The 25676-nt window shown below is 62.2% G+C and overlaps 3 protein-coding genes across 4 annotated transcripts; 1 reads left to right on the top strand and 2 right to left on the bottom strand.

Moving 5' to 3' along the window:
* Positions 1-345: 345 nt before the first annotated feature.
* On the bottom strand, positions 346-16413 carry CLCN7 (chloride voltage-gated channel 7). Its single transcript, XM_068699535.1, has 25 exons — positions 16216-16413; positions 13390-13458; positions 12184-12255; positions 11989-12054; positions 11270-11402; positions 10924-11033; positions 10108-10188; positions 9857-9919; positions 9268-9351; positions 8141-8234; positions 7893-7957; positions 7467-7583; positions 7090-7144; positions 6473-6533; positions 6005-6143; positions 5324-5417; positions 3916-4085; positions 3529-3580; positions 3075-3202; positions 2785-2870; positions 2409-2541; positions 2218-2277; positions 1903-2079; positions 1711-1791; positions 346-1600 (listed from the first exon to the last, which is right to left on the bottom strand). Exons 1-25 carry the CDS (start codon positions 16348-16350, stop codon positions 1514-1516), a joined length of 2412 nt encoding a protein of 803 aa, XP_068555636.1. The 5' UTR covers positions 16351-16413; the 3' UTR covers positions 346-1513.
* Positions 16414-16799: 386 nt separating this feature from the next.
* Positions 16800-19348, bottom strand: PTX4 (pentraxin 4). Of its 2 annotated transcripts, XM_068699548.1 has the most exons (3): positions 18874-19344; positions 18258-18762; positions 16804-18034 (listed from the first exon to the last, which is right to left on the bottom strand). In XM_068699548.1, the coding sequence occupies exons 1-3, from the start codon at positions 19018-19020 to the stop codon at positions 17400-17402; spliced, it is 1287 nt and encodes a 428-aa protein (XP_068555649.1). In that variant the 5' UTR covers positions 19021-19344; the 3' UTR covers positions 16804-17399. The 2 variants fall into 2 exon arrangements, with proteins under 2 accessions (XP_068555648.1, XP_068555649.1); XM_068699547.1 differs by having other exon boundaries at positions 16800-18034; positions 18258-19348.
* On the top strand, positions 19339-25606 carry ECI1 (enoyl-CoA delta isomerase 1). Its single transcript, XM_068699567.1, has 7 exons — positions 19339-19470; positions 19918-20037; positions 20539-20666; positions 21289-21435; positions 22757-22878; positions 23259-23437; positions 25091-25606. Exons 1-7 carry the CDS (start codon positions 19431-19433, stop codon positions 25255-25257), a joined length of 903 nt encoding a protein of 300 aa, XP_068555668.1. The 5' UTR covers positions 19339-19430; the 3' UTR covers positions 25258-25606.
* The last annotated feature ends 70 nt before the right edge of the window (positions 25607-25676 follow it).

Here is a 25676-nt window from a genome sequence, read left to right as displayed (position 1 = left end):
GGATAGGGGAGCACCAGGGCACAGCCGGCCCTTCCCTGAGGCCTCCTGGCTGCCGCTGCAGCCCAGCGCTGTTACCAGGGCCCGGCAGAGGCATCCCTGGCTTTGTGGTGCCTCTTTGTCAGGCTTGAAAGGGAAAAGCACCCAGGAAGGGGCAACCTTGAACAGCCCAGGCCTGCCAGGGACCTCCGGCTCCCAGCACTCCCCCTCATAGGGCACACCCCCCTACCCCATGGCACGCAGAGCTGCCCCCCAGCACCAAGCCCAGGGCCTCAGCTCCTCAGGGCTCCCCCGAGCCCAGGCAGCGGGGCCAGGGAAGGAGGGAAGCAAGAGCCAGGCAGCACCACGTAAAAGTACAAAGAGGGTTTATTTGAGCACAGAAGTAGCCCGCAGTAGAAAGCCCCTAGAGGCCAGGTTTGCCCTGCCCAGGTCCCCCCAGAACACAGTGCAGAGCACTCGCACCCCAGGGGTGCGGTGCATGGAGCAGGGGCAAGGCCAGCACAGGGGGTAATGAGGGCAGGGGAAGATAAAGGAGTTGGAGCTTCGAGGGCAAGGAACCGTGAGGGCTGGAGCCACCCAGGGAGCTGCAGGCTCGGCTCTGTCCCTATGGCTGGATGTGGTGGCTGGTTTCAGGGGGCAGCAGCCAAGGCCAGCAGGACCCAGGCTGCTGCAAAGGTCTGGACCAAGGTGCAGAAAGTAAAGGAATGAAGCTGGGGTCACTTTCAACCCAGTATCACTGCAGGGGAGATGCAGCAGCACTGAGGAGACCGAGGGGAGGGCTGGAGGCACAGGGGAACACACTAGGGTCACGTTCCAGGACCACCACCCCGAGGGAAGCCCTCTCCTTCTTATCCCCTCCAAGCCACGAGGAGGGGCCATGCCGTGTCCTCACCCCACAGGCTTAGGGGCACTGCAGTCAAGGGAGCCAAGAAAGAGCAAGAGACAGCAACTGCTGAACCATGGGAGCCCTTTTATTGCACAGGGGGCAGGGCAGGGATCCCCTCTGGCCAAAGTAACAGACACAGGGCTCAGCCCAAGCCAGCCAGCAGCAGCGTGGGGAGAGGGGACAGGGCCCTGGGAGCAGGGGAGAGCCCTGCAACCTCCCATCCCTGCAGAGCCAGCCCCAGCCCCACAGGAGGTGCCCAGTCCCGGGATGCCCAGGGCAGCAGCAGGGATAGAGGGCAGGGAGACAGCACCCAGCTCAGCAGGGCACTCGGGCTCCCCAGGCACGCTGCAGCCTTCACACAACCCCCGGAGAGCTTACTCAAAGAGCTAACAGAACCGACAGCATATTTTGATCCCTCAGGGAAGCAGAGGAAAGGGCGAGGAGGAGATGAGCTGGCAGAGGTGGGAAGGCAGCGACACACGGGAGAGCCGGGGCAGGACAGCTGTGCCAGTGCTCCAGGCACCACGCTACCTCCAGGAGCCAGCCCAGTCCTCCCCCTGCCTCTACCAAACGAGGGTCCCAGTCTCAGAGGGGCCAGCGTGCGATCCCGCTGGGCGGTGCTGCCCCACGTCACGTCTGTGCCAGCGAGAGCTCCTCCAGCCCTTCCTTCCCCAGCCGGTACCGGGCGAGATCCTTGCGGGTGACCATGCCCACCACCTGCGGGGAAGGGACAGCATCAGGCCCCGTGAGCCCGGGGACAACAGCAGCACCCCAACGAGCCCAGTCTGCCCGCACGCAGCGAGTGCCTGGTGGCCGTGGGGACTCACCTCGTTGCGATTGTCCACAACCACCAAGTGCCGCAGGCCCAGGGCCCGGAAAAGCTTGAAGACCCGTGGCAGAGACGCCTCCTGCAAGGCACGTCAGGGACGAATGGGTCACAGAGGCCCCAGCCGGCTCTGGTGCCCCAGTGTCGTCGGTTCCCTGACAGACTGGGGCGCAGAGGGGCCCCCAAATGTTACCTGAGGCACGGTGTAGGGCGAGGGGTTCATGAACTCGCTCAGGTCGATCATGCACTCGCGCTCATCCTGGGAGACGTGGATCGACTGGATGGGGGGGAAGCGGGGGTAGGCGTCCCGGAAATCCTTCAGCTTCAGCCGCCGCTGCACCAGGCTCAGGTTGGCCCTCTCCACAAAAACCTTGGGGGGAGAAAAACCATCAGCGACCACCCCGAGACGCTGACTGGGGCACTGCAGCCCCACTGCCCACACCAGGGCACCAAGGCAGGGTCAGGAGGGAAGAGGAGAGGAGCCCAGCCCCTGTGCAGCACCACCCACCTTGTGCTTCAGCAGGACGATGAGCTGGGAGCGCAGGATCAAACCCCGCAGCCCGGCCACCTGCAACAGAGCATCGGGTGTCAAACGAGGCTGGGGACGGGAGGTGGGTGTGAGGGTCCCACACTATGGGCAGCCCTCGCACAGCCGACCCTGGACACATCCCCATTCCCCCCAGCAGGGGCCCAGCCCACCTGGGTGCTGTTGGGGTTGCTCTCCACCACGGGGAAGCCGTTGTGGTTGGAGGAGGTGTCGCTGAGGATGTCCACAACCGTGCCCACCCGCTCGATCCTCCGCAGACAGGTGACGGGAGTGCTCATGACCTCCCTGCGGGGAAGAGTCGGGGGGGAAACAATTCAGTGGCAGCACACCCCAAACTCACCCCCCCATGCACACAACACCTCCCTGCTCCCCCCATAACCTCTGGGGGACGTGGAGGGGGATGTCACACTGCTGGGGAAGGGGCTGGTGACCATCAGGCACCTGTGACCACAGCAGGTCACCGCCACCCTTCTTGACTGGGGCCAACAGCACGGTCTGAGGGCTGGTGGTGGCCCCCAGCCCACCTACCTGGCTGTGAGGGAGTGGGACGTCACCGGGGCCTCCCAGTGCAAGAAGGGCACACTCTGCAGCTGGATGTGCATGTCATACAGCCCCTGCAAGGAGAGCCGAGCTGTCAGCAGAGGCCTGCTGAGATGCTGAGGGGGTGCAGCCAGGCAGCAGCCCCCCTCTGAGAGTCCACAGGCTCTGCAACACCCCCAGTCCTCACTTAGAGCTTCCCCAGCTCGGCAGCACCCCAAATCCTCACCCGCAGCCTCTCGCCCAGTCCTGGGCTCCCAGTGAGCACAGCCAGCCCTCACCTCCACGAAGTAATCGCCCACAATCTTCGCTGTCATCAGCACCAGCATGATGGGGAAGCCGTAGGTAACGTTGCCTGTTGCCTCCATCATGATGACCGTGAGGCTCAGCGTCATCCGCACTATCCCGCCTGTAAGAAGCGCCCAAAAGGACCAGGGACTTAGGGGGGCAGGGGAGAGCACCCAAGTCCCCTCAGTCTCTGAGCAGCACCCCAGGATTCCCACACAGGCACCCCGCGAGGCAGGCAGCACATCTGACCCGCCCAGGGATGCTGCTCGCACTTGGCAGGGCTGTGAGGGAGCTGACCCAGGCTGGGGTTTTAGCAACACCACACAGGCTTTGCTTCAGCTAGGGAAAAAGCTGCACCAGGGAAGCAAAGACCATTTCCTGCCCTGCCACCTTCACTATGACACGAGCCAGGGGTGGCCACGGGTCCCGAATAGGGGGGCAACTCACCCAGCTGTGCAGCAGCTCCCATCAGGGCGTACTTCCCAGGGTCAGCCCAGATCTGAGAGAGAAAGGGCTCAGTCAGCGGCTGGCTCCAGCTCATCCACAGATAACAAGCAGTGCCCCAGCCCCAAAACCCCCTTCCCAAGGAGCAGGGAGTGCCCGAGGACTTGTGCACAGCCCAGATGTCTGCAGGGTTCCGTCGGGACTGAAGAAAGCTCAGAGACAGCTCAGGAAAACATCGAGCAAGGAGTCAGTGCTCTCCACACTTCTCCCAACCGCCGTGCCAGGCTCTCAGCCAGCTCTGCAACCACGCCTGCACATGCAGCTGGGCCAGCAGCAAGAGGAGAGCTGGGTGCCACATCCACCCCAGACCCCCTCCCACCAAACACTCACCGAGCCCTTGGTCAGGTAGGACAGGGAGATGCCGAACAGCCTCCCCCAGGCAGCGCCGATCAGCAGGGAAGGGATGAAGACCCCCGCCGACACCGTGAGGCCATACGTCCAGCAGGCCAGGAAGAAATACATCAGGGTGAACATCCCCAGCGTCATGGGGTTGTAGGAACCTGGGGTGGGGAGAAAAGAGTCAGTGCTGGTTCCACAGCCAGGGGAGAGCAGACAGCAGCAGCCCCTGACGCTCACTGCCTGCAGACAAAGCCCCTCTTTGGGTGCACCTTCCTCCAAATTTTCCCCCCAGCATCCTCCCTGACAGCACAAGCCTTTCAGTCTGGCTCTCCGGGTTGTTTCTACCTCTGTCAAGCATCCTGCTAGTGCCATCCAAAGCTCCCCCATCCCACTGAGTCCAGCACATCCATTACCCCAATCTCATGGCCCACAATGACCCAGCCCCTTTCAGCCCTGCATTTCTCAGCTTCCTGTGAGGAAAAATGATGATGAACTCTGCAAAGTCCCGAGGGGCTGCCAGCATTGGAGGAGGAGGTCAGGAGGACGGAGGTGCTACAGTCAGTTTGGGGATCAGCTCAGCAGAGCAGCTCCTACAAACACAATCCCTGTCACGCAGCCCCCGTGGTGCAGGGCATGCCTTCATGCTGCCCCCCAGCACAGCGAGACACTGTCATGCCCAGGACTCAGCCTATTACAATTTTTAGGACTGCTGAGCAGGCTCGGTCTAGTTTGAATCCATATTTTGCCACCTCTCCCCTTTACAGAGGTCGATGGACCGAAGGAAGGGCCCAGCGCTGCAGGAAGCAGCCCTGAGACATGGGACACCCGTCCCTGTGCCAAGTACCAAGCTGCACACCCCAAACCAAGGGTCTAAAACTCAGAGCAGCAGGCCCAGGGGGAAGAGAGCATGTCATTGTTATATGGGGTCCAAGGGAAATTGGAGCTGGGATCTGAAAGCCAAATTTAATTTCTCGAGCAAATCCAAGCTGCAGAAATCCACCTCCACAACCTACCCAGAAGGTAAAGTCATTCAGGGGTAAAAAGCCCTGCTAAGTAAGAAAACAGCCCGGGGTATTTCCAGGACAGACTCCAGAGAAGAAGCAAGGCTCAGACCTGCTCCCACGCTGCTGGGAGGTGCCAGCTTGCAGACACACACAGACAGAGCTGAGCCTTTGCCCGCCAGCTGCCCCAGGACTGCAGCCCTTCGGCCACGCTGCTGGCTGCCTCCTCGCTCCCTGCTGCCCCACACAGCACTTGGCCAGATCCCATTGTGCCTTTCTGGGCCGTGCTGACAGCCCCTGCCTCGTCCCACAAGCAAGGAGGGAAGGGATCAGCCACCGAGCACAAACCCTGCCCCACTCTGCTCGTATTCGAGGAAGCACTCGCTGGGCAGGCAGACCTGGAGGGTCGTGGAAGAGGTTGACAACGCTTTTCTCAGGTGTGTTGAAGAAGGCAGTGGCCATAGAGTTGTACTCTCCATCAGCACAGAAAAGCTAAGGAGGGGAAGGAAAAAAAAACAAGTTAGAAGTGGCAAATGTGGGCTGCCCTGGGGCAGCAAGGACTGCAGGGCTTTGGCTGGCTGAGGAGCCCAGGGCAGACCTGGGGACATGGGGCACCCCTGCTGAGCTGAGGGCAGGGCACTGCCATACAGGAGGAGAACAGAATGAAATCAGAGTGAGAGAGATGCTTCTCCAGGATCTCTGGCCTGGCAGCTTCACACATCTCTGCGCAGCCCAAAGGGAAGTGCCCAAACCATGAGCAAAGGGCTCCCACAACCACGCTGCTTTCCGCGTGCCCACACCACCACTTCAGGCCCCACTGCCACCTGGCTGGTGACAATCTGCCAGCTGGTGCCTTTGCCTCTGTTCCTGCCAAGCCAGGACTCGGATGAAAAAGCAGCCAGCTGTTTTTATTTCCAGAGCTTTGGGTCAGGCCGGCCAGCAGATCCACCCCCTTCTTGCTGCACCAGGGCCTCCAGCTCTACCCGGAGAACAAGGCACTGACTGCAGGGGAACCAGCAAGGCCCAGCAGGATTTTGTTGCCCTGTTGAGGCTCAGGATCTGTCCCCAGCACCTCCTACCTGCAGGGGGTAGGCCACCGTGCTCCCCTGGATGGGCTGGCAGTCTCGAGAGCAGTAAATCATGACGAACCCCACAGCTGCTGTCACTGCTGCGACCAGCATGGCCTCAATCACCTGGAGGCAGGGCCGGTGGATGTACCTGTGAAGGGAGCACATCACACGGGGTTTAGCAGCTCTCCCATTGCTCTCAGGAACACCCAACAGCTGGGTGTGTGCAGCATTGGTGGCCCTCAGGTCACCAGAGAAGCACAGCAGGGGCAGAGCAGAGGCAGGATGCTGGGGGTCAAAGCCTCAGCTGCGGGCAGGAGGCACCTGGCATCTTTGTGCCCAGCTTCCAGCTGCCACCTCTCGTGTTACACGTTGGGTATGAGGTTACAGCCCGGCTCTGGGTAGGCACACGACTCGCAGGGAGCACAGAAGGTGCCAGCCAACCCATTTCAGTCACCTTTGCCACCCACAGGCTCCTACCTGATCCGGAACATCGTTAACCAGTAATTCAGGGCATTGAACAGGGCCCCCAGGATCCCGCCTGCAAACACAGAACAGGGAGGTGTCAGCACACAGGTCTCACCCTCCCGTGGCTGCCCAAGAGGCCAGAGAAACAGCAAAGCTCAGGGAGACATCGACAGCACAGCCAGTGACACACGGCTGCTGCCCCTGCCTGGGGAAAACCACAGGCCCTGAAACCAGAACCACAGCACCGGCCTCGGGACAGGCCAGCAGGCACCCAGGCAGCTGCAGAGCCGGGTGAGCATGCTGGGGAGTGCCTGACGTGCTCCATTTCCCCTTTCTGGAGGGGTGAGGGTGGCTGAAGCACCACAGCTTGAGAGCCCCGGGCTGCCACACAACAACCCCACCGAGTAACTGCAGGGTGCTGATGGAACGGGCTCGCCTCTGCCACAGGAGTGAGCGAGGGCTGGCCCAGGATCCAGCTCTCACCCCCATAAACCCCACGAGCAGCCTCTGCTCTAGAGTTAGATGTATTTTCCACTCCCCCAGGAAACAGGATCCTGAAGTTTTTAGGCCCAGACAGAGAGCAGAGGGAATTATTCAGACTAATCGAATTGAAAGAGCAGAACTCTTACCAACCACTCCCATGAAGATGAAGATAGGAATTTCCTGGATCGTGTATCCCATTTTCTACAAACAAGAGATGGGTTTCAGATCTGCTGACCCTTTTGCAGTGAGTCACCATTTGCTCAGGCAGCACAGCCTGAGCCAGAGCAGCTCCTGGAGTTCCCCCAGGACATCCCCTGCACACCCCACAGCACCCGCACCCAGCGGGGGCTGCAGGAACACCTCCTGCTCACATCCATGGGCCTGGGATCCTCTGGGATCCAGCCAAATCCAAGCCTGCCTCAGTCCCCAGGCAATGTGTGAAGGCATACTGGTGTCCCCAACCCCCCCACACTGCTCCTAACACCCCAGCAGAGCCTCATGCAGAAGAGTATCCGCGCCGTACCTCGTTATCAAACCTGCCGAAATTGATGAGCCCGGGGCTGGAGAGATCCCAAGCATTGCCGTGGTAAACGCTCAGCACAGAGTTCAGAGTGAACGTCGAGATCATGGAGGCAAAGAACTAGGAAGAGACGCAGCCCAGAGTCACTGCTGGAAATATCCAGCCTCGCTCCCTCTGCGCTACCCCAAATAACCCCGAGCTCTTGGCTGGGGCTTGGTGCCCGCCGTGTGCTGGAGACGAGAGGCCACGCTCCCCATGGGAGCGCAGGAGGGGATGGTGGAGAGGGCTCCAGGCACAGCTGCAGCTGGCTCAGGCCCCTGGAGGCCCAGAGGCAGGACCCAGGAGCTGCTGCTGGGCACGGGGGGACCCCAGCGTGCCAGGGGCTGCGCACAGACCCGGAGCTGGCAGCTTCTGCTTTCCAGCACTTACGATTCTCCACGTCAGGAACTGGTTCCAGAAGGAAGCCCCTTCCTCCAAGCTGAAGAGGACGCCCCCTGCAAGCGCAAGACAAGCAAACATCTTCACAAGGAGCACAGAGCACGGACCCTTGCCTAGCAGCAGCAGCCCAGGCTCCTGCAGTGTCCTAGGTGCCTGCAGCCGCCCCCTCACAGCCAGGAGCAGCCTCCTGGTAAGATGTGCATGCAGGCGCTGCTCAGCATCAGAACCGGGACACGTACCCACAGGGGCACCGAACGCGGCCGAGACACCAGCAGCAGCTCCAGCCGAGACAAAGTCCCTCTTCTCTGTGTCTCTGCGGAAGTACTCGAAGATCTGGAATACCCAAACGAAGGCAGGTTCAGGGCTGGCCACAGGCTCAGGAGGAGACATGGGGAACATCACATATGACCTCTCGCCACCAACACAGCCCCAAGGAACTGTCCCCTTCGGGCACCCCCAGGGGTGCAGGGAGGGATTCACACAGCGCTGGCTGGAGGCCACAGCTCCCGGCCTCCCTCCAGACGCCCTTCCCAAGGCACACAGAGCTCCGGCACCCCGGAGCCAGGCTGGGGCTGGGCTCTGGCACCAGGGAGGTCTTGGCTCACCAGGGAGAGGTGCTGGTGGATCACAGAATCATAAAGGTCGGGAAAGACCTCCAAGATCATCTGATTTAACCATCCCCACACCACCACTATCACCCACTAAATCATGTCCCCAAGCACCACGTCCAACCTCTCCTTGAACACCCCCAGGGACGGGGACTCCACCACCTCCCTGGGCAACCCGTCCCAATGCCTGACCACTCTAAGAAGAAATTTCTCCTAATTTCCAACCTGATTTTTTCCTAATTTCCAACCTGCGTGGATGATGCCGTGCAACTAACATTAGCATCCCAGTAACTTGCATAAGATTAATTTAGGACCAGCACATTCACAGACAATTATTCCTGTGATGGTACAATGGAAGATAGTAGTACGCATGTAGGATTTTTTTCTGCATCTCATGGTAACACGCAGCAAAATTTGTATTATGCCACTTTCATATGAAAGCTGCGTAAAATTTATGTTGCTCACCTTATGCTGGCAGTGCGAGGAGAGTTTTCCTCCTGCACCCAATGGGGATGGGAACAGAGCGAACAGAGCTGTGCCCTCTCCTGCCTTTCAATGCTCACAATGGCATCTTTCAGGGGCCATCACTTGGCAGACCCCAAGCCTCAACAGGGAAGGAGGCAAAGGCCCTTTGCTGGAGCTCAAAGTGCAGACAGGGCTACACAACGCTCATCTCCTGGCTGGGGAAGCCCAATAGGGGCAGCCAGGGAACACGTCCCGAGCCCCCGCAGCACAGCCCCTCAGCCCTGAGCACCAACCTTGAAGTCTCGCTTCAAAGACGTGGATCTCCCCTGGGAGATGCCAGCAGCGATCACCGCTCCGGAGTGAATCATGGGTCCTTCCTGCGGGCAGGACAGCAGGGTCAGGCAGGGGAAGGAAGAACCCGTGGAGCTGCGGGAAGCTGGGGAAGGCTGCCTGCTTCCCCTCACGTCACCGCCCTGAAGGAGCTGGACACCAGCACCCAGCAACACGCTCTGCCTCTTCCAGCTCCATCTGCACCTCTAGCCCAGGAGAATTTCCCTCTGGCAGATGCAGACCTTGCTGTTTCCCCCCAGATCCTCACTCTGAGTGGTTCCTGCTCCCACCAGCTCCCCTCCAGCAGAGGGGGCAGGCTACAAGGTCCCAAGGGTGCACCTCCACCCCCCATCCAACACTCCTGGATTCTTGGTGGCCCCACACATCCTGGGGCTGGCACTGCGCGCCCTCTGCTGCTCCCCAGGCCTGGCTGTGTTGTGGCCACCTCGGCCAGCAGACCAGGGAGTGAGTGAGAAGTCACTGTGGGGCCAGCAGCGCCAGGCTGCCCCGCAGCAGGTAACGGCGCACCCGGGAGCGCCCCGTGCACATCACCTTCCCAACGGCCAGGCCGCCGACCACCGAGAGGATGACCCCACAGACTTTGATCACCAGGGTCTGCAAAACAGAGCAGAGGGCACAGCACATCATGAGGGTGCTCTGCTGCACCACGGGGAGCCCAGCAAGGCTCTGCCACAGCACCCACGGGGAGCACCCCGCGGCATGAGGGCAGCGCCCGCTCGGTCCAGCCCAGCACACGCAGCGGGCGCTCATCCCACCAGCTCATCCCACGAGCTCCCGCTTACCTTGAGGCGGACAACATGCGGGATCTTCACGCCGTTGAGGTAGCATTTGATCTGGGGAATGCCGCTGCCGGCTGCCACGGGCTGCGGGGAATGGGGGAGGTGTTTGTGGCTGACATGGACAGGGCAGGGACTGGGAGTGCATCGGTCACTTATCCCTGTCCCTAAAGCGCAGGGCACGCCAGCACATCCTTGGGAAGGCTCAAAGGCAAGGCCAAAGCTTGCCAACAGGCTCTGGAGGTGGGCTTGCACCCACTGCACCTCCACAGACACGCAGCCCCTGAGGGACTCGAGGTCACCCCCAGCACGGCGCTGTGCTGAGAGGCCCGGTGCTGCAGGAGGCTCTCACCTGGTGCCCAGGGAGAGCTTCACAGGAGCGAGGGCAAAGCAACAAGGCAGGTGCTGGTGACTCAAGAGAGGCTCGCAGAGAGCCATCCCCCCCCCTCCCAGCCACAGCCTGCCCCCAGAGGTCAGCAGCCAGTTTCTGGGCTGTCCTCTGGTGTCTCCAAGGCACCTGGCCAGCCTGCTCGCTGCCGACGCTCACGTACACACGGAGCAAAGAGGCTGAGCCAGGCCCGAGGCTTGCATGAACTGACAGGAGAGCAAGAGCCGAGCCTGCTTCCGAGGCTGGAGCACACCCTGCTGCCACCTCCTTTGCCCCAAGCTGCTGGGGCTGCAGACGACGGGCAGCGTGCCCTGACTGTCTGACAAGAGGAGAAACCTCACCACACCGACAGAGCCGCAGTGCCAAGAGCCAGTTCAGCAGAAACGTTGGATGTTACAGAAGCACCCCCAGGCAGGTGGCCTCCAAGCCCTCACCTCTATGAAAGCGACGATGACGGAGCCCACCATCACCACGCTGGCGTTCAGGGTGGCCCAGAGCAAGAGGGAGAACGACAGGCCCCCCTTCTCCGTGAACTTGTCGATGTCTGAGGCAGAGGATCAAGGAAAGGCCGGTGCCAGCTCATTAACGTGCCCCCCACCACAATGAGGGGTCGCCAGGGAGCTCCTTGAGCTGCAGGTCCTGCAGGCAGCACGGCCTCCCCCGTTAGCACAGCTCAGCACCACGGGCGGCAGGACCCATCCCACCCAGCCCCTGGGAGGAATTGCAGCCCTCCGCCCCCCTGACGGCCCCCAGGAGCCTCACGTCTCCGTGTGAGGATACTGTCCTTCACCACTCGGTACTTCAGCCCGGCCAGGTTCTCCACCACGATGTCGATGAAGCAGGCGACGAGGCCGGTCAGGATGCCGATCATGGCACAGATGACCCAGCGCTTGATCTCCACCGTCCGGAAGGCCTGGAGGACAGACAAACGGTGTCAGCCCCTCAGAGCATCACGGGGGGCTCCCAGCCCCCCTTTCCTGATGCAGGCTGAAGCTGCAGGCTGCAGAGAGCTGCCCAGGGAGAATGGACACAGGCAGGCGCAGAACTGCAGAGCCCAGCCACAGCTGACTTGTTTCAAGCCATCCCCCAGTGCCCTTAACCCTCCAAGGGATCCCTAGACAGAAAATGTGTTTTTCCAGTTTGCCCACCTCCATCAGGCCTCTCAGCAGACTCTCCTGTTGCTTCCTGCTGCAGCACTGACTCCCAAAGCCCCCAGGACAAGGCTTTCCCTACGCACAGGCTGCAGGCATCCCTCTGCTCCATCTCCCTCCCAGCAATGCCACCACAGCTCCTGTTAGAGCTGGAACCCACCACACTGGATTCCTGGGGATCTGCCCACCCTGCTCCAAGGTCTCCACAAGCTGGTTGATGCCCGTAATAAACCCACCGTGGCCCAAGATGCCTTTTAATCCCCTGCACTGAGAAGTGGGCAGCGGGTGATGACTTCCCCGTGCCCCCTCGCAGCAGGGCTGTCAGCCTGCAGGAGCAGCGAGACTCACCGCATGGTTAATCCTCCTCTCCTCCTCCAGGAACAGCTGGTTCTCGCTGTTGTCATAGTCCAGGCTCTAGTTCAGAAGAGGGAGATGCTGGTTAGTGTCAAAGGGGGCTTGTAACATAGATGGAGCGTGACTTTTTGCTCGGGCAAATAACGACAGGACAAGGGGCAGATGAGGGAGGAAGAGGAGCCCACATACCTCGTACTTGAGCGACAGGAGCTTCTCGTTGTGGGGGATCTCGTTGGGGTACGGCCGAGGCAGCTCCGTCTCCTGCGGGACACAACGCACAGGTCGGGGGGCCGGGCAGGGACCTGCTTGCTCCTGGGGCTGCCTGACACCGAGTGCCCGCGCCACCCCACTGCTGTGGGGCTGCTCTCACTGCCCCACAGCTCAGGAGAAGCCCAAGAGAGGCTGCCCAGGAGGCCGGGACCTGGGGTGACTCCGCCAGGCAGCGCGTGGGGCAGATTTAAACCAATTCACAGAGCCTTTTGTGCCTGGAGCCCTGGCTGCCTCCTCGGTCCCAGGCAGGACATCTGCCCAGGGGCAGCAAGGAGCAGGCAGGCAGAGATTTGGCACAGCCAGTACCGACCTGCTGTTCTAACACAGCGTCCCCGTGCTCCCAGCAGAAGGCAATGTTTCACCTCGGCAGGAAATTCCTTTGGCCTAAAGCAAGGAGCTATTTCAAGCAGACCTTGGGTTTGGGGCAGAAATCAAGTTCTGTTTCACAAACGCCTTCAATCACGCAGGCTTCTCCTGGCTCTGATTTAGGGCATTCACCACGGCTGCAGGAGGGGCCACCCTAACATCACATGCCCTTTTCCTGGCCCTGAGTTACAGCCACAGCCGGCCCAGCCTTTTCTCCAAAGCTCTGGATGAAGACACATTTCGAAGAATTCCGTAAGAAATATTTAACAGAATTCCTCCCACTCGCACTTGGTGAAGCTCAACTGAGGCAGGAGAACCTGGGGAGATTCTCCAGGTGGGTGGCTGAAACCTGAGTGCACAGGGTGCCTGCTGCCAGCCCCGGCCCTGGGAAGGAGCACAGCTGAGATCCCTCCCCGGTGGCTGTCACAGCACAGGTCCCCTCCCTCCCCTGCGTGCTGACTCAAGGCTGCTTCTCCTGCCCGCTGCCTGAGCCGGGCAGGAGCTCACATGACACGGGAGAAATCCTCCCCACCCCACTCGGTTCTGCATTTGCCCTCGTCCCGTTCCAGATAAAGGACAAGGAAGGAGTGAGACCGAGCCAGCCTGAGCTCAGGACACAGAAACATCTTCAGCAGCACTTGGTGCCACCAGGGGAAGGCGACCAGGGCTCTGCCGTTACTGACACTGCTGCCCCGGGAGCATCCCCGCGGGTTTTTCACAGCGGGGAGCCCAGCAGCACGCCCCGCCTGTGCCACTCACCAGCTCACGGACGTCCTCGTTGAGATCCACATTGCTCAGCTGGCCAGGGCGCAGCAGGGAAGAAGTGAACTGCAAAGAGAAGGGGAACGGGGTCAGCTCCCAAACACACCACAACCACCAGCTCAGTGAGTCCCAGCTCTCCCACCTCTGCCTGGCACGGCCAGAGCCCCCCGAGGGGCAGCACCCACAAAGTGCTGCTCGCAGGGGACACGGCAGGGAGGTGGCAGCCCCCCAGCACAGACACAGGCCGCTCACTCCTCGCCTTCCAGCCGCACTCCTTGCCTTCCCCAGAACATGATTCCCCCACGCCAGAGGAGCGGGGCTGCCCGCAGGCAGTCTGAGCAGCTGCCCTCCAGCCCAGGCTGGGTCCTGCCCTCCACAACCTCCTGCTGCCTTCACACCCGGCATCCCCACGCGTTCCCAGGCATTAATTTCCCCCCCAAACCCTCGGCGTGCCCAGGTCCCAGCGTGGCACACGCAGGAGGAAGCGGCACAGCGCTCAGCAGCCGGGGCCCAGGACGGTGCCGGGAAGGAGCAGGCGATGGCAGCAGCTGGGGGAAGGCAGGAGCAGGTTCTCCTTTCTCAGGCTCATCAGCAGCAGCACAATTGCATAACGCAGGAGCCCGGGGGCTGCTTTGGGCAACTCGCATCTCCTGGCCAACGCAGGCGAGGGCTGTGGCTGAGCCTGCAGCTGGGCAGCACCACGAGGAGCCCACCAGGAGCAGGTATCACCAGCACCCCCACCACTGGGAAACTCACGAGGGTGCGAGCAACACGGCCACTAAGAACAGCCCAAAGCCCTCATCCCTCCACCAGCCGTGTCCCCAACCAGCCTTGCTGACAGTCTGGGGAATAAACGAGCCACGGCAAGCAACAGGGGGCTCCCAGCACATCCAGCAAGCCAGCAGATCCCAGACCGAGCCCCTCCTGCTTTAATCCCCCCTATCCTGCCTGGAACGCGCAGGCCAGAGCAGCCGGGAGCCGTGCACGTCACCGCAGACAAAGAATATCCCTTTGTGTCGGCAGCCTGACCTATTTTCCCACTTCTCCCAGCTCCCCATTCCTATTTACTCCCCGGCCTGCAGTTGGGTTTTGCCCCTGCTTCTCAAAGCCGTCCCGTGAGCCAGGCACTCACCAAGCTGTCACCTCCCAGGGGACACATGGGAGCAGCGGGAGCTCAGAGTCACGAGCCAGAAGCAGAAGCGAGCTGTTTCTCTGGTGGCACAGAGGTCCTGGCCAGGACCCCACTGCCCTGGGAACAGGGCAAAGACCAGATCCCCACCCCAAAGCTCCAGCAGGGTGAAAGCAGAGACCTTCCAGGGCAGCCTCCCTCCGCCTGGCTCCAAAGCACACAGGTTTGGGGATCCCGTGCTCGGCCCAAAGCACCGCTCAGCGCACAGCCAGCCCCACTCCTGAGCGCTCCCCGAAGGCCGGCTGCTGCTCCCGGCTGCGTGTGATGCTGGCGTGACTGCAGAGCAATTATTTCCACACAACAGCGCGCACTGTTCGTGAAGCCCGGCGGCTGCAGACGGCCCAGCAGCTCCCCTGCCCCAAGCCCCCCCAGGAAACCCCCTGCAAGAGCTGGGACCCAAGCCACTGGGAGGTCCCGAGGAGGGGATGAAGGCTCACGCAGCTCTGCAGCCGTGCCCAGCCCCACTTTGGGCCAGCTGGCAAGCCCCAAAACAGACAGATTCAGGCCACATCCCTGCGGCATCTCCTCTATTACCACATGCACGTTCGTCCAGGCAAACAGCCCCTCCTAACCTCCCACCCAGCAGTCAGAACTGAAGAGCTGCTCTTCCTTCTGTCACTAAGCTCGCTTTCATTTCCATCAAACGAACACGTGAGAAAGAGAAGAAACTGCACCGGTGCCACTTCTGCTGCACTGCCACGCTGCCAGGCAAAGCCTCCCGTGGGCTGAGCAGCTCCCACCCTGTGCCGAAGCTGCCCTGCCCTGCCCTGGCTTCCCAGCCCGGTGCCACGGAGCTGCCACACGTGGCTGCGCTCCTCCTGCTGTCAGCTGGCCACGGAGAACTGCAGGGACACGGTGACACTTCCCATGTCCCGCTCCTCGAAGGGGGGTTGCTGTGCCTGGAGCCGTTCAGAGCTCAGCGCCACTGCCAGGGAGCAGCAGTGTCTGTCCTGCTGTCCGTCAGTCCCACCACGTGCCTGGAGCCACGGCGAAACACAGCAGCGGGGCCAGGTTTGGGGGCTCAGACATTTCCCCAAAAACCCCATCCATGCTCGCCGAGCCTTATTTCGAGGAGCTCCCAGCCCGCAGAGCTCACCAGGAGATTTTTGATTTTTACAGCCGGGAGGTGCTGGGCAGGCCCGGGCTCTGCTTTGTGCCCAGCCCAGCGCCCCCAGCCCCTCCCAGCCCGCTGAGCCCCGGGCCTGCAGAGCACAGCAGAACCCGACAGCCCCCGCGCTTCCCCGAATTACCCTAAAACCACCCTAATGAGCCCACTGCTGCGGGCTGCCCAGCAGCAGGACAGTACAGGATCGTCCCTCCCGTGCTAACGGCTGCCGGGAAGCCCCGGGACCGCCACCAGCCGCTGCCCGCACCCGGGGGCTCACACCGGGGACCCTCCCTGGCGACCCCAGCTCCCGGTAACCGGGAGGGGGGGGTGTGGAGGGGAACGGCCCAGCCTGAGCCCCAGCCCCGGCACCTCGGGGCCCGGCCGCGGCCCCCCCCGGTGCTGGCAGCTCCCGGTGCTGGCAGCCCCCGCTCGGCTCCGGCTCCGGCCCCGGCCCCGGCCCCGGCCCCGGCCCCGTGCCCCGCCCGCAGAGCCCCGGGGAGCCCCCGGGGGCGCCCCCCGGCCCCACCTGCCGCGCGCCGTGCCCGGTGCCGTTGAGCAGCGGGGTGCTCTCCCCCGCGGGGCCGTCCCCGTTCCCGTCCTCGTCGTCGTCGTCGCGGGGGTCGCGGCCGGACCACGACACCTTCTTGGCGACGTTGGCCATGGGCGGCGCGGCTCCGCCGCTCCCCGGCTGCCCCGCCGGTCATGTGACCCGCGCCGCCGCCGCCGCCGCCACGTGAGCGCGGCTGCTCTCCCGCGCCCCGCTGCATGATGGGAGTTGTAGTCCTGTGCCCCCCCCCCCACACACACACACTGATTGGGGGGGGTCCCTCAAAGGGTGCGGGGCTCAGCACGGAGCCGGAGCCACCCTCAGGGGGCTGTGCAGGCAGCGGGTGGCTGCAGGGTGCCCCTCACCCCACAGGCTCGGTCACAGACACGGTCACGGGTGTTTCCATGCCTCCCCCACCGCCTGACTCAGTGGGAAAAGCTGCGGGCAGGGGGCACGCGGCCAGCACGAGCGGGTGACCGAGCCCCGAGCCCCGCTGGGTGGGACAGGGGCAGGTGCTGGGCAGGAGCCAGCCTGCGGGGAGGCCAAAGAGTGCAAAACCACCCAGAAACACAGCGTGCCACGGCCTGCCCACCCCCACGCACTCTCATGTCCCCAGGCGCTGTGCCCACCAGGGCTGGAGGCGTCACCGAGCGGTACCACACAGAGCGAGACCACCAAAACCACCGATAACTGAGGTCTCCTCTCTGCCCGGAGCGTTTTATTAGGAGTGATAGGGCTGCACGTGCTCCTGCAGCCAGGAGCAGGCCCCCGCATGGCTGCCTCCTCCCTCAGCCCCGTGCCTCAGAGCCCCCCCGGGTGAGAGCGGTGCTGGCGGTGCTCAGCTGCGTCCCTCAGGTGCTCAGGGCAGGCACAGCGGCGTCACCAGACATCACCGTGGGGAGGAGGACCCCTAAAAATGGGATTCTGCGTTCCCTGGCTGCCCAGCTCCCGTGCCCTGCCTCAGCACGCACCGTGCCCTGGGGCTGGTGGTGTGCCCTGCCCGGGGCAGCAGCTGTGCAGGCAGCCAGCAGGGAGGGAAGGGGTGCGGGGGTACCTCTGCCTGGTGCCCCCAGCACCCCAAACCAGCCCGCAACTTCCCAGGGGATACAACACGAGGCTGCCCGCTGCCTGGTGCCCCAGCACCCAGAGAGCTGCCGGGCTCCTCACGGGCAGTGCTGGAGGCAGGTGCACGCCACCCTCTGCACCTCACCCTGCAGGGAGGCATTGGCCAGCGTCAGGAGGGGCCTGCGGGGCAGCCCCCGGCCAGTTGCCATGCTGGCCACCTCCCCAGGCAGGAGAGCCCGGCTCCAGAGGGCCAAGCCAGCCAGCCGGCCCACAAAGGCTCCCGTGGGGCTGAATCCCGCTCTGATGTGACCCTGCAGCTGGCCTAGCACCAGCGAGCCACCAGCGGGAATTTCATAGCCCTGCTGGAAGCCAGAGCCGGCGGCCAGCAGCCTCCTGTCCACGTAGAAGCGGTACTGGCCCCAGCGGGAGGACCAGGAGAGGCAGAGGTGGTGCCATTTGCCATCCAGGAGCGGTGTCACCGGGAGCTCCCGAAACGCCGTGTCCCCGATGACGAAACGCACGGATCCAGGGTCCTTGTCCTGGCTGTGCACGGCCACCTTGCTGTCCCCATCCTCGCTGGCATAGGACAGGACGGTGCCGAGGCGGGGGGCCGGGGTGAGCACCCAGGTGCAGAGCGACAGCGCCCACAGCCCCGTGGGGAGCCCTGGCCGCAGGATGGCCGCGCTGCTGGAGGAGGCGCTGGGGAAGAGCAGCACGGAGCCCACGCCGCAGGCTGGGGAGGGACAGCAGCGCTCAGCCAGGGCTGCAAGGACAAACGTCCCTGGTGCTCCAGCAGGGGCCATGCAACCTCTGTAACTCCCGCTGCAGGATCTGAGTGCAGTCCTGTTTTAAAATTGAGCTAAAGGGCACAGAGCTCTGCCTCCTGCCAGCACTGGGGCTTGAACACCCCCCCACACACACACACACATTCTCACCCCTCTGGGGCCAGCACCTACCTGTCCCCAGCTGCTCCTGGGGGCCCGTGACAGACAGCACCGCTGTGACAGCCTGGGCGTCACGAAGGGACTCCATGTCCTCCATGGGCACCCCAGTGGTCCCAGTCTCCACCAGCAGCCGGTGCCCTTCCTCCTGCGGCCACTGCCTTGCCTTCAGAGGCTGAGTGCTGGCAGTGCTGGGGGGCACGGAGCCCCGTGGCTCTTGCTGGGTGTGGACCATGTCCCACAGGCTGTGTGGCTCAGCACCAGCCTCAGGGCGAGTGAGGAGGTGGTGCTGGGGGGTCAGGGCACCCACCGCCCCCTCCAGCCGCTTCACCCTGCGGTGCAGCCGCCGGCCAGCAGCAGCCAGGCGGGCCAGCTCGGCACCCAGGACAGCCCGGGCTGCGTCGGCCGCCTCCGCCTGCTCTGCCAGCACCTGAAACCGCCTGTCGATGTTGTAGGAGATGTTGTAGTTCCTGGCGATGCTCTGGAGATGGCTCAGTGTCACCTCCTGGAAACGGCGAAACTGCAAGGGAGCGGGGTGAAGCAGCCGCCCTGCTGGATGAGCCCACGTCCATCCTGCTGGGGCATCCTCCCCCCAGGGACATGCGATGCCGCAGCCCCCCCAGGCACCCACCTGCTCCTCCAGCACCCGCAGCCGCCGGAGCACAGGACCAGCGCGGGCTGCGGGTCCTGGTGTCTCGGGCCGGCCACCATGGAGGAGCAGGAGCAGGAGCAGGCAGAGGGGCAGCACCGTCCCCGCCATGCTGCTGCCGGACACCATCTGCCCACACAGCACGGCCGGCCCCAGACTTGGCCCCAGGGCAGCCGGTGATGAGGTTCACAGGCGCTGCTGCCGAGGCCAGCCCCGGGAGCTGCTCCCTGCCAGCTGCCCCAGCATGGCCGTCCCGCTGGGAGAACCGGAGCGGGGCAGGGCCGGCAGGGCAGGGCAGGGCAGGACAGAGCGGGGCAGTGCGGGACAGGACGGGATGGTGCAGGGTGGTGCAGGCCCATGGGATCACAGAATCATTAAGGCTGGGAAGGATCCCCAAGGTCACCGGGTCCAACCAGCCCCAACCACCACCATCACCCCTAACCCTGAGCAGGGGGCGTGGCCTAACGGAGGGGGGGTGGCTTATCGGGGCGGCCCCATCCCCAGGCCCCGCCGCGTCCCCTTGACCCCTCGGGCTGGAAATGGCGGCTCCGGGCCTCGGCCGCTGCATGGCGCGGACAGGTGGGGGGCACAGCGGGGCACAGCGGGGCGGGGCCTGCCCTGCCCTGCCCTGCCCTGCCCGCGGGGATGGGGTGGGGGCGGCCTCGCCACAGCCCCCCGGGGGTCCCCTTCACCCCACTCTGCGCGTCGCGGTGTCCCCACCCCGGGTCCCCGTGCCCCCCGGTGCCCCCCGGTGTCCCCTACACCCCCTGTGCCCCCCGTCCCACCCCCGTCCCCCCATATCTCCGTGCCCCCCATATCCCCGTGCCCCCCACACCCCCCATATCCCCATACCCTGTGCCCCCCACCCTCCCCATACCCCCCCCATCGCTGTACCCCGTGTCCCCATACCCCCCCGTGTCCCCCCCCATTGCCACCCCACCACCCCTCTCGGTGTCCCGCTGCCCCCCCAAGCAGCAGCTCCATGGGGTGCAGCCCCCCCTCACCTCACCCCACCGCCACCCCCAGGCGTGCTGCCCCTCAGCCAGGCATGGGGCAGAGCCCCCCGGCTGCCCCCCAGCCCCCTGCCCGCCCAGCGCCGCGCCTTCAGCAACAACAAGATCCTGGTGGAGCTGGACGAGAGTGCAGGTACGGCTCATGGCACCGGGCAGCACCGTGGGGAGCAGGGCTGGGGACGGGGGTGTCACGGGTGGTGGGTGCTCGGTGCGGCCGGGAGCCCCCCACAGCCCCCGGGTGACACCGTGCGGTGCCTGCCGTGGGGTCCCGTGCCCGAGCGTTGTCCCCCCGGTGGCCTGGCCCCGTCCCCATGAGCAGAGGAGGAGGGAGCAGCAGGGTGGGGACACCCTGAAGGTAGGTGGCTGGCTTGGGATCCGTGGCACGGCCACCACTGGGACGGCTGCGGGCTCATGCTGGCTGAGCTGGGCTTGTGGGCAGATCCGGGTACAGGGGCCCTGCCCTTGGCCCCAGGGCTCTGGGGGCTTTGTAGAGAAGAGGGTTGAAAAGGTACGGGGTGGGGAAAGTGGGAAAGGAAGGCAGCTGAAGCACCTGTCTCGGGCAAGACAGGTGAACGCGTGGTGCGTGCCGCCGTGGCAAGGGGTTTCTGATGTCTCTGTGTTTACCATGGCACAGGTGTAGCTACGATGAAGTTCAAGAGCCCTCCAGTTAACAGCCTCAGCCTGGACTTCCTCACCGAGTTTTGCATAAGCCTGGAGAAGCTGGAGAACGACCGGGCCTGCCGGGGCGTGATCCTCACATCCGTACGTGCTGCCCCGCGATTGCAGTGCGAGCTGCGGGGCAACTTGGCAGCCACGGGTGCCCTTCCCTTGCTCGTGGTTGGCCTCCTGGCTCCCCGGTCCCTGGCATCGGAGGAGCAGGAAGCAGCTTTAATCGGCTCTGGGAGCAGGGGCAAGGGATGCTTGAAAGGCCAACGGGTGTTTCCTCTCTGGCCTTTTCTCCTGCAAGAATAACAACAAAGTATTGTCGTTTGGCATTAAAGTCAAAGCTGCTAATCTGCAAACGTGACAAATCCTCTGAGATCTCTTGAGCTGCCCAGGAGGTGCTGGGGAAGCCAGAACGTATTTTCAGATGTGATGTGGGTACGAGGTCATGCCCGGGAATGGGACGGGGCAAATTTTGTGCTGCGTGGCTGCTGGACCCACACAGGGGCTTTGACGATGAAAAGTCTTGGTGCAAGCAAAGAATCCCAGCCCTGCAGGACGTGGTGGTGTAATGATCCAGGCCACAGGAGCATTGGGGAGATTGCTTCAGAACCCCAAAAGGCCCTGTTAGGCTTAACTAGAGCATCCTCCTTCCACAGGCTGCCAGGGTGTAGAGGGTTAAATGCTAATCTTGGTCCTGTTTGTGTTTTCCTGATTTCAGGCTGTCCCCAAAATCTTCTCGTCTGGCCTGGACATCACCGAGATGTGTGGGAAGAGCACGGAGCACTACGCTGAGTTCTGGAGGGCCGTGCAGGAGATGTGGCTCCGGCTGTACAGCTCCAACATGGTGACAGTCGCTGCAGTCAATGCAAGTCCTTTACACCTGCCTTCCTAGCTGCCCCGCGTGGCCTGTCGCTTGCTGGGCTTGTTTGTGGGGTGCGGGCAGGGACAGCCAAAAAATCAGGCTTGCCAGTGCTGAAACACAGCGTTGGGATGCCCGGGATACCGGCAGGACGTGGCGGTAGGTTTGGCTCTGGGTACGCTGCGTGTGTAGCAGCGCCTCGGTGGTGTTGGAGAGCTTGCACAGCACTCGTGTCTGGGGGGCTCGGACCCTGATGTCCTTGGCACAGCAGTGCTTTTTGCAGCAAGAGCCATTCCCGGCCCCAGGAACCCATCTGGAAGCCCACCCTGCATGCTGGGGAGCCAGGAGGAGGGCTGTAGGCCAGTGGTAAAGCCCAGGGGGGCATCAGGGGCTGGTGAGAACCAGAGGGGCCCAGCAGTCAGGGCAGGAGGAGTCCAAAGGACGCCTGTCACGTGCACACCATCTGCTTTCTCGCAAAAGAGGCTCGTCGGAGCTGCCCAGGGTTGTTTGTCTGGCTGTTGTGCTGCTGGAGGGGAGGAGATGGGGAGGGAGCTGTGCAGTGGTGCAGAGAATTATCCTCGGCCCTTTGGGCAGTGGTGCTTTGGACCCTGGGTGGTGGAGTATGTCGTTAGTCCTTTTTTCACTGGCTTTTGCTCCTCCAGCGATAGCTCTTGGCCAGCAGAGAAGTGCTCCATGGACACATTACCCACACGCTTTGTTTCCATTTTTCAGTGCAGTGAAAACCACGAGTGCTTTGGCAGCTCGTGGTTCTGTCTGCCAGCAGGCTGCCTGTGAAGGTGGCTGGGTCTCTGACCAGCATCCCACAGGCATCCTATGCAGGGCTAAGCCATCCCTGAGTCACGGCTGAAATGGGAGCTTTACAGATGGATGGTGTTACAAAGACCTTGCGCAGAAACATTTCTGTGGCATTGAGGGTTACAAAATCATAAGAAGATGCCATACGACATCTCCACTGCAGTGTTTGCAAGTGGAAGTAACACTTTCTCTGCAGGAGTCTGTAAACTGAAGAGCAAAGCTCAGTGGGAATAGATCAATTAATTAGATTTCCAGGCTGTGGAATGCAAGAAACAGAGTGTTAGGGAGAAAGAAAAAAAAAAAAGATAAATTCTGGTAAGCATATCAGAAATTTTCTCTAGTGGCTGTTTTAAATCAGGTGGCTGAAATCTTGGGGAGGGGGAACATTTGCTCTGGCCATGGCAGCTCTGTCACTGTACGGCTTCCCTGCCCTGGAGAAAAGGGGCACGCGGACATTTGTAGCTAGAGCACGGGGGCTGACCTAGACTCACTCCTTCCTTCTCCTTGCCAGGGGTCCAGTCCGGCCGGAGGCTGCCTCATTGCCTTGACGTGTGACTACAGAATCATGGCAGAGAACCCCAAATTCAGCATTGGCCTGAACGAAGCCCAGCTGGGCATTGTGGCTCCCTTCTGGTAGGCCAGTGTCTTTCGCTTCTGTTGTCATGAGTGGGTCTCCAGAAAGAGTTCACAGGGTTTTTTAATAAGCTTTAACTGGCCGCTGAGATGTAGTTCTGTGTGTCCTTCCCAACAGAGTGTTCAGGTAGTGGCAGCTGCAGCCCGTGTGGTACCTCAGTTCTTTGTCCTGTCCTGTAAGTATCCGAGAAGTTTTCAGGCTGTGGGACGTTCTGACACCCTGTTTGCAGCCTCCACCTACACGGATCTCAGTCCTGACTCCTCGGTCAGCCCTAAAACCAGTGCTGGGAGATCTCTGTGGTCACGCTCGGACTGGGAGTGCGCTTCTCTGTGGCTACAGGGCGTGTACCTGCAAAAGCTTTTCTTCCCATCTCTTCTAGGTTTAAGGACACCTTTGTCAACGTTGTGGGACACCGAGTTGCTGAAAGCTCCCTCCAGCTGGGCTCCCTCCACCCTGCACCTGAGGCCCACAGGATTGGCCTCGTGGACGAGCTGGTGCCAGAGGAGAAGCTGAAGGACAGGGCCACGGCTGTTATGCAGAAGTGGCTGGCTCTTCCCGGTAAGGGAGGCACCTCCTGGGCAGTGAGCGAATGCAGAAGCGGGGATTTGACCCGTGTAGGAGGGCCAGGCATTGAGGGTGGGAGCTGTGTATCTGTTGGAACTGGAGGTGTACGTGGCTGGGAGGTAGGAAAGCTCAGCAAAGCAGTCCAAGCAGCCTTGGGCTGTGAGGGATGTGCTTGGCACACAGCAGGACGCTCTGCTGGGTGCGCAGGGCACTTGCCTCCAGCTCAGCTCGCTGTGCCAGCACTGCTGAGCCGAGCCGGAGGTGCCTGAGCTCCAGATTCAGGCTGGATCCCTGCGTTTGGCAGCGGGGGTGTTAACCCAGCGTGTGAGCTAATCCTGCTCTGCTGGAGGGAGAGGAAAATCCTGCAGAGCTGAGGGAAAAGGGTGGGGGTGCCTGGGTGGCTGCCAGCCTGCCCGTCGGAGGAGCGGTGTGGATCTGAGCGCTCCCACAGCTGAGGTGGAGCTGGGGGCGTTAGGGCAGACTGAATGCAAACACCACGTGCACGTGTGGGCTGCTCCATGGCTCCTGGGCCAGGAGAGGGCTCTCCACGGGCCACGGTTGGGTTTGTTTTATCCCATTGTGTGCCTCCTCTGAGGTGCTGCAGTTGGGTGCAGCTTCGTGTCACCCTTGGTGGTTCATTCTATAGAAATCTGACTGGAACTGGGCAGAAAGGGGCAGGCCCCAGGACTGTCACTTAACTGTCCTGGTTTTGGAAGAGGGTCCCTAAACATCTCTGGCCCTGCTGTCTTGGTGTTAGGGTGAAACCAGTTGGTCCTCAGCCCCTGAGACTGGGGAACGTGTCTCTGCTGTGCTCTCCTGTGGCTTCCAGGAGGCACCATGCAGGTCCTTCTGCAGAGCCCAAAATCAGAGCCAACAAGAGTTTGTCCGGGTGAAGATACCCACGAAGGTGCTAAAGCCATTTTGGGTTCTCAGTATGTGGGATTTCACCCTCGTTTCACGGTTCCTGTTGCCACACTCCTGTTTGCAACATGTGCAATGTGTTTGCAGCTCGTGCAGTGTGACAGATTTGTGTCTGCATTGTTGCACGCAGTGCATGAGCAGGTAGATGTGTGCTCGAGGCCTTGGCTCCAGCACCCAGCGCTGCTCCAGCACCATCTCCGTACCCCTGCTGAATTGTGCAGGCTGCAGCAGGGATCAGAGCCCAGAGCCTGCAGCTGGTGGGGACGATGTTGCTGGCTTTTGTATGGCATGCTTGGCATGAACAGAATGTCTTGCCAGAGGTCAAAGGGGTCTGGGCTGGGAGAGCTCGGAGCCAGAGCAGTTTGAGGTAACAGGATTTTGTTCAGTTCCTGCTGTCCTGAGCCCAGCGACTGGAATTTGGGTGCAGGCTGGGCTCTAGAGGGCGCAAAGAGAAGGAGGGTGCACAGCTCGCTCTGTAATTTGTCCCAGATCAGCCATTTCCCCACCAAGGGATAGAGTTCACAATTTATTGCATGAGAATGTATCCAGTTCAGCTTCCAGGCAGGTTGTTCTTACACCTTTCCCTGCTGGTTTAAAGACCCCGCCAGCCCTTCGGTGTGCGCTGCCTCTGCTTTGGAGGTCCCAGCCCGTGGTGACAGGGGCCGAGAGGTGGTTGGTAACACTGGGGGCCGTGCGTGCCCCCCAGCCTCGCTCTCCTCTCCACAGACCATGCCCGTCAGCTCACCAAGACCATGATGAGGAAGGCAGTGCTGGACCGCCTGGTGGCTCACCGGGAAGAAGACGTTCAGAACTTCATCAGCTTCATCTCCAAAGAGTCCATCCAGAAGTCCCTCCGCATGTACATGGAGATGCTGAAGAAGAAGAAGAGCTGAGGAGCCAGCCAGCTGGGGCTTGGTCCCAGGAGCGTCCGTGACCCTCCAAAGCACTGCAGTAGCTGCAGACTTCCACGCTGAAGCCGTCTGCAGTGTCAGCGCCTGGTGATGTGCTGCCTGCTCCTGTGGCTGCCCCAACCGACCCTTCCCGGTAGTCCCCATAGAGTGCCTGACACCACTGCTGCCTTCCCGAGAGCGGGGAGAGCTGCTTGCTCAGCTCACCCAAGGAACAGGCAGGGAGAGTCCTGACAGCACCGCAGCCTCAGCCTGCGGGTCCTTGGCCGTCCTCCCTCCTGTCCAACAGCTAATTGTGAAAGTGAAATTTGTCAATAAAGTCTTTGATGAGGTAGGGATGGGTACTTCGTTCCTCAGCCTGTCTGCAGTCCTTCCTGGCTTCCTTCTTGGCCCCTGGTGGACCG

This window comes from Anas acuta, chromosome 15, assembly GCF_963932015.1.
Source record: "Anas acuta chromosome 15, bAnaAcu1.1, whole genome shotgun sequence".
NCBI classification, from domain to species: Eukaryota; Metazoa; Chordata; class Aves; order Anseriformes; family Anatidae; genus Anas; species Anas acuta.
This window is presented reverse-complemented; position numbering and strand designations above follow the sequence as displayed.

What these genes read in the sequence shown, in the direction of transcription:
- CLCN7 (XM_068699535.1), bottom strand. Translation starts at nt 16,350, where the DNA reads ATGGCCAACGTCGCCAAGAAGGTGTCGTGGTCCGGCCGCGACCCCCGC. An exon ending in AGTTCCTGACGTGGAGAATC is followed by an intron (nt 7,584 to 7,892) that starts GTAAGTGCTGGA and finishes GTCTCTTCCTAG; the next exon opens with TTCTTTGCCTCCATGATCTC. An exon ending in TTAACGATGTTCCGGATCAG is followed by an intron (nt 6,144 to 6,472) that starts GTAGGAGCCTGT and finishes CTCCCTTCACAG; the next exon opens with GTACATCCACCGGCCCTGCC.
- ECI1 (XM_068699567.1), top strand. Translation starts at nt 19,431, where the DNA reads ATGGCGGCTCCGGGCCTCGGCCGCTGCATGGCGCGGACAG. An exon ending in GGGGCGTGATCCTCACATCC is followed by an intron (nt 20,667 to 21,288) that starts GTACGTGCTGCC and finishes TCCTGATTTCAG; the next exon opens with GCTGTCCCCAAAATCTTCTC. An exon ending in GAAGTGGCTGGCTCTTCCCG is followed by an intron (nt 23,438 to 25,090) that starts GTAAGGGAGGCA and finishes TCCTCTCCACAG; the next exon opens with ACCATGCCCGTCAGCTCACC.
- PTX4 (XM_068699547.1), bottom strand. Translation starts at nt 19,020, where the DNA reads ATGGTGTCCGGCAGCAGCATGGCGGGGACGGTGCTGCCCCTCTGCCTG. An exon ending in CCAGGAGCAGCTGGGGACAG is followed by an intron (nt 18,035 to 18,257) that starts GTAGGTGCTGGC and finishes GTCCCTCCCCAG; the next exon opens with CCTGCGGCGTGGGCTCCGTG.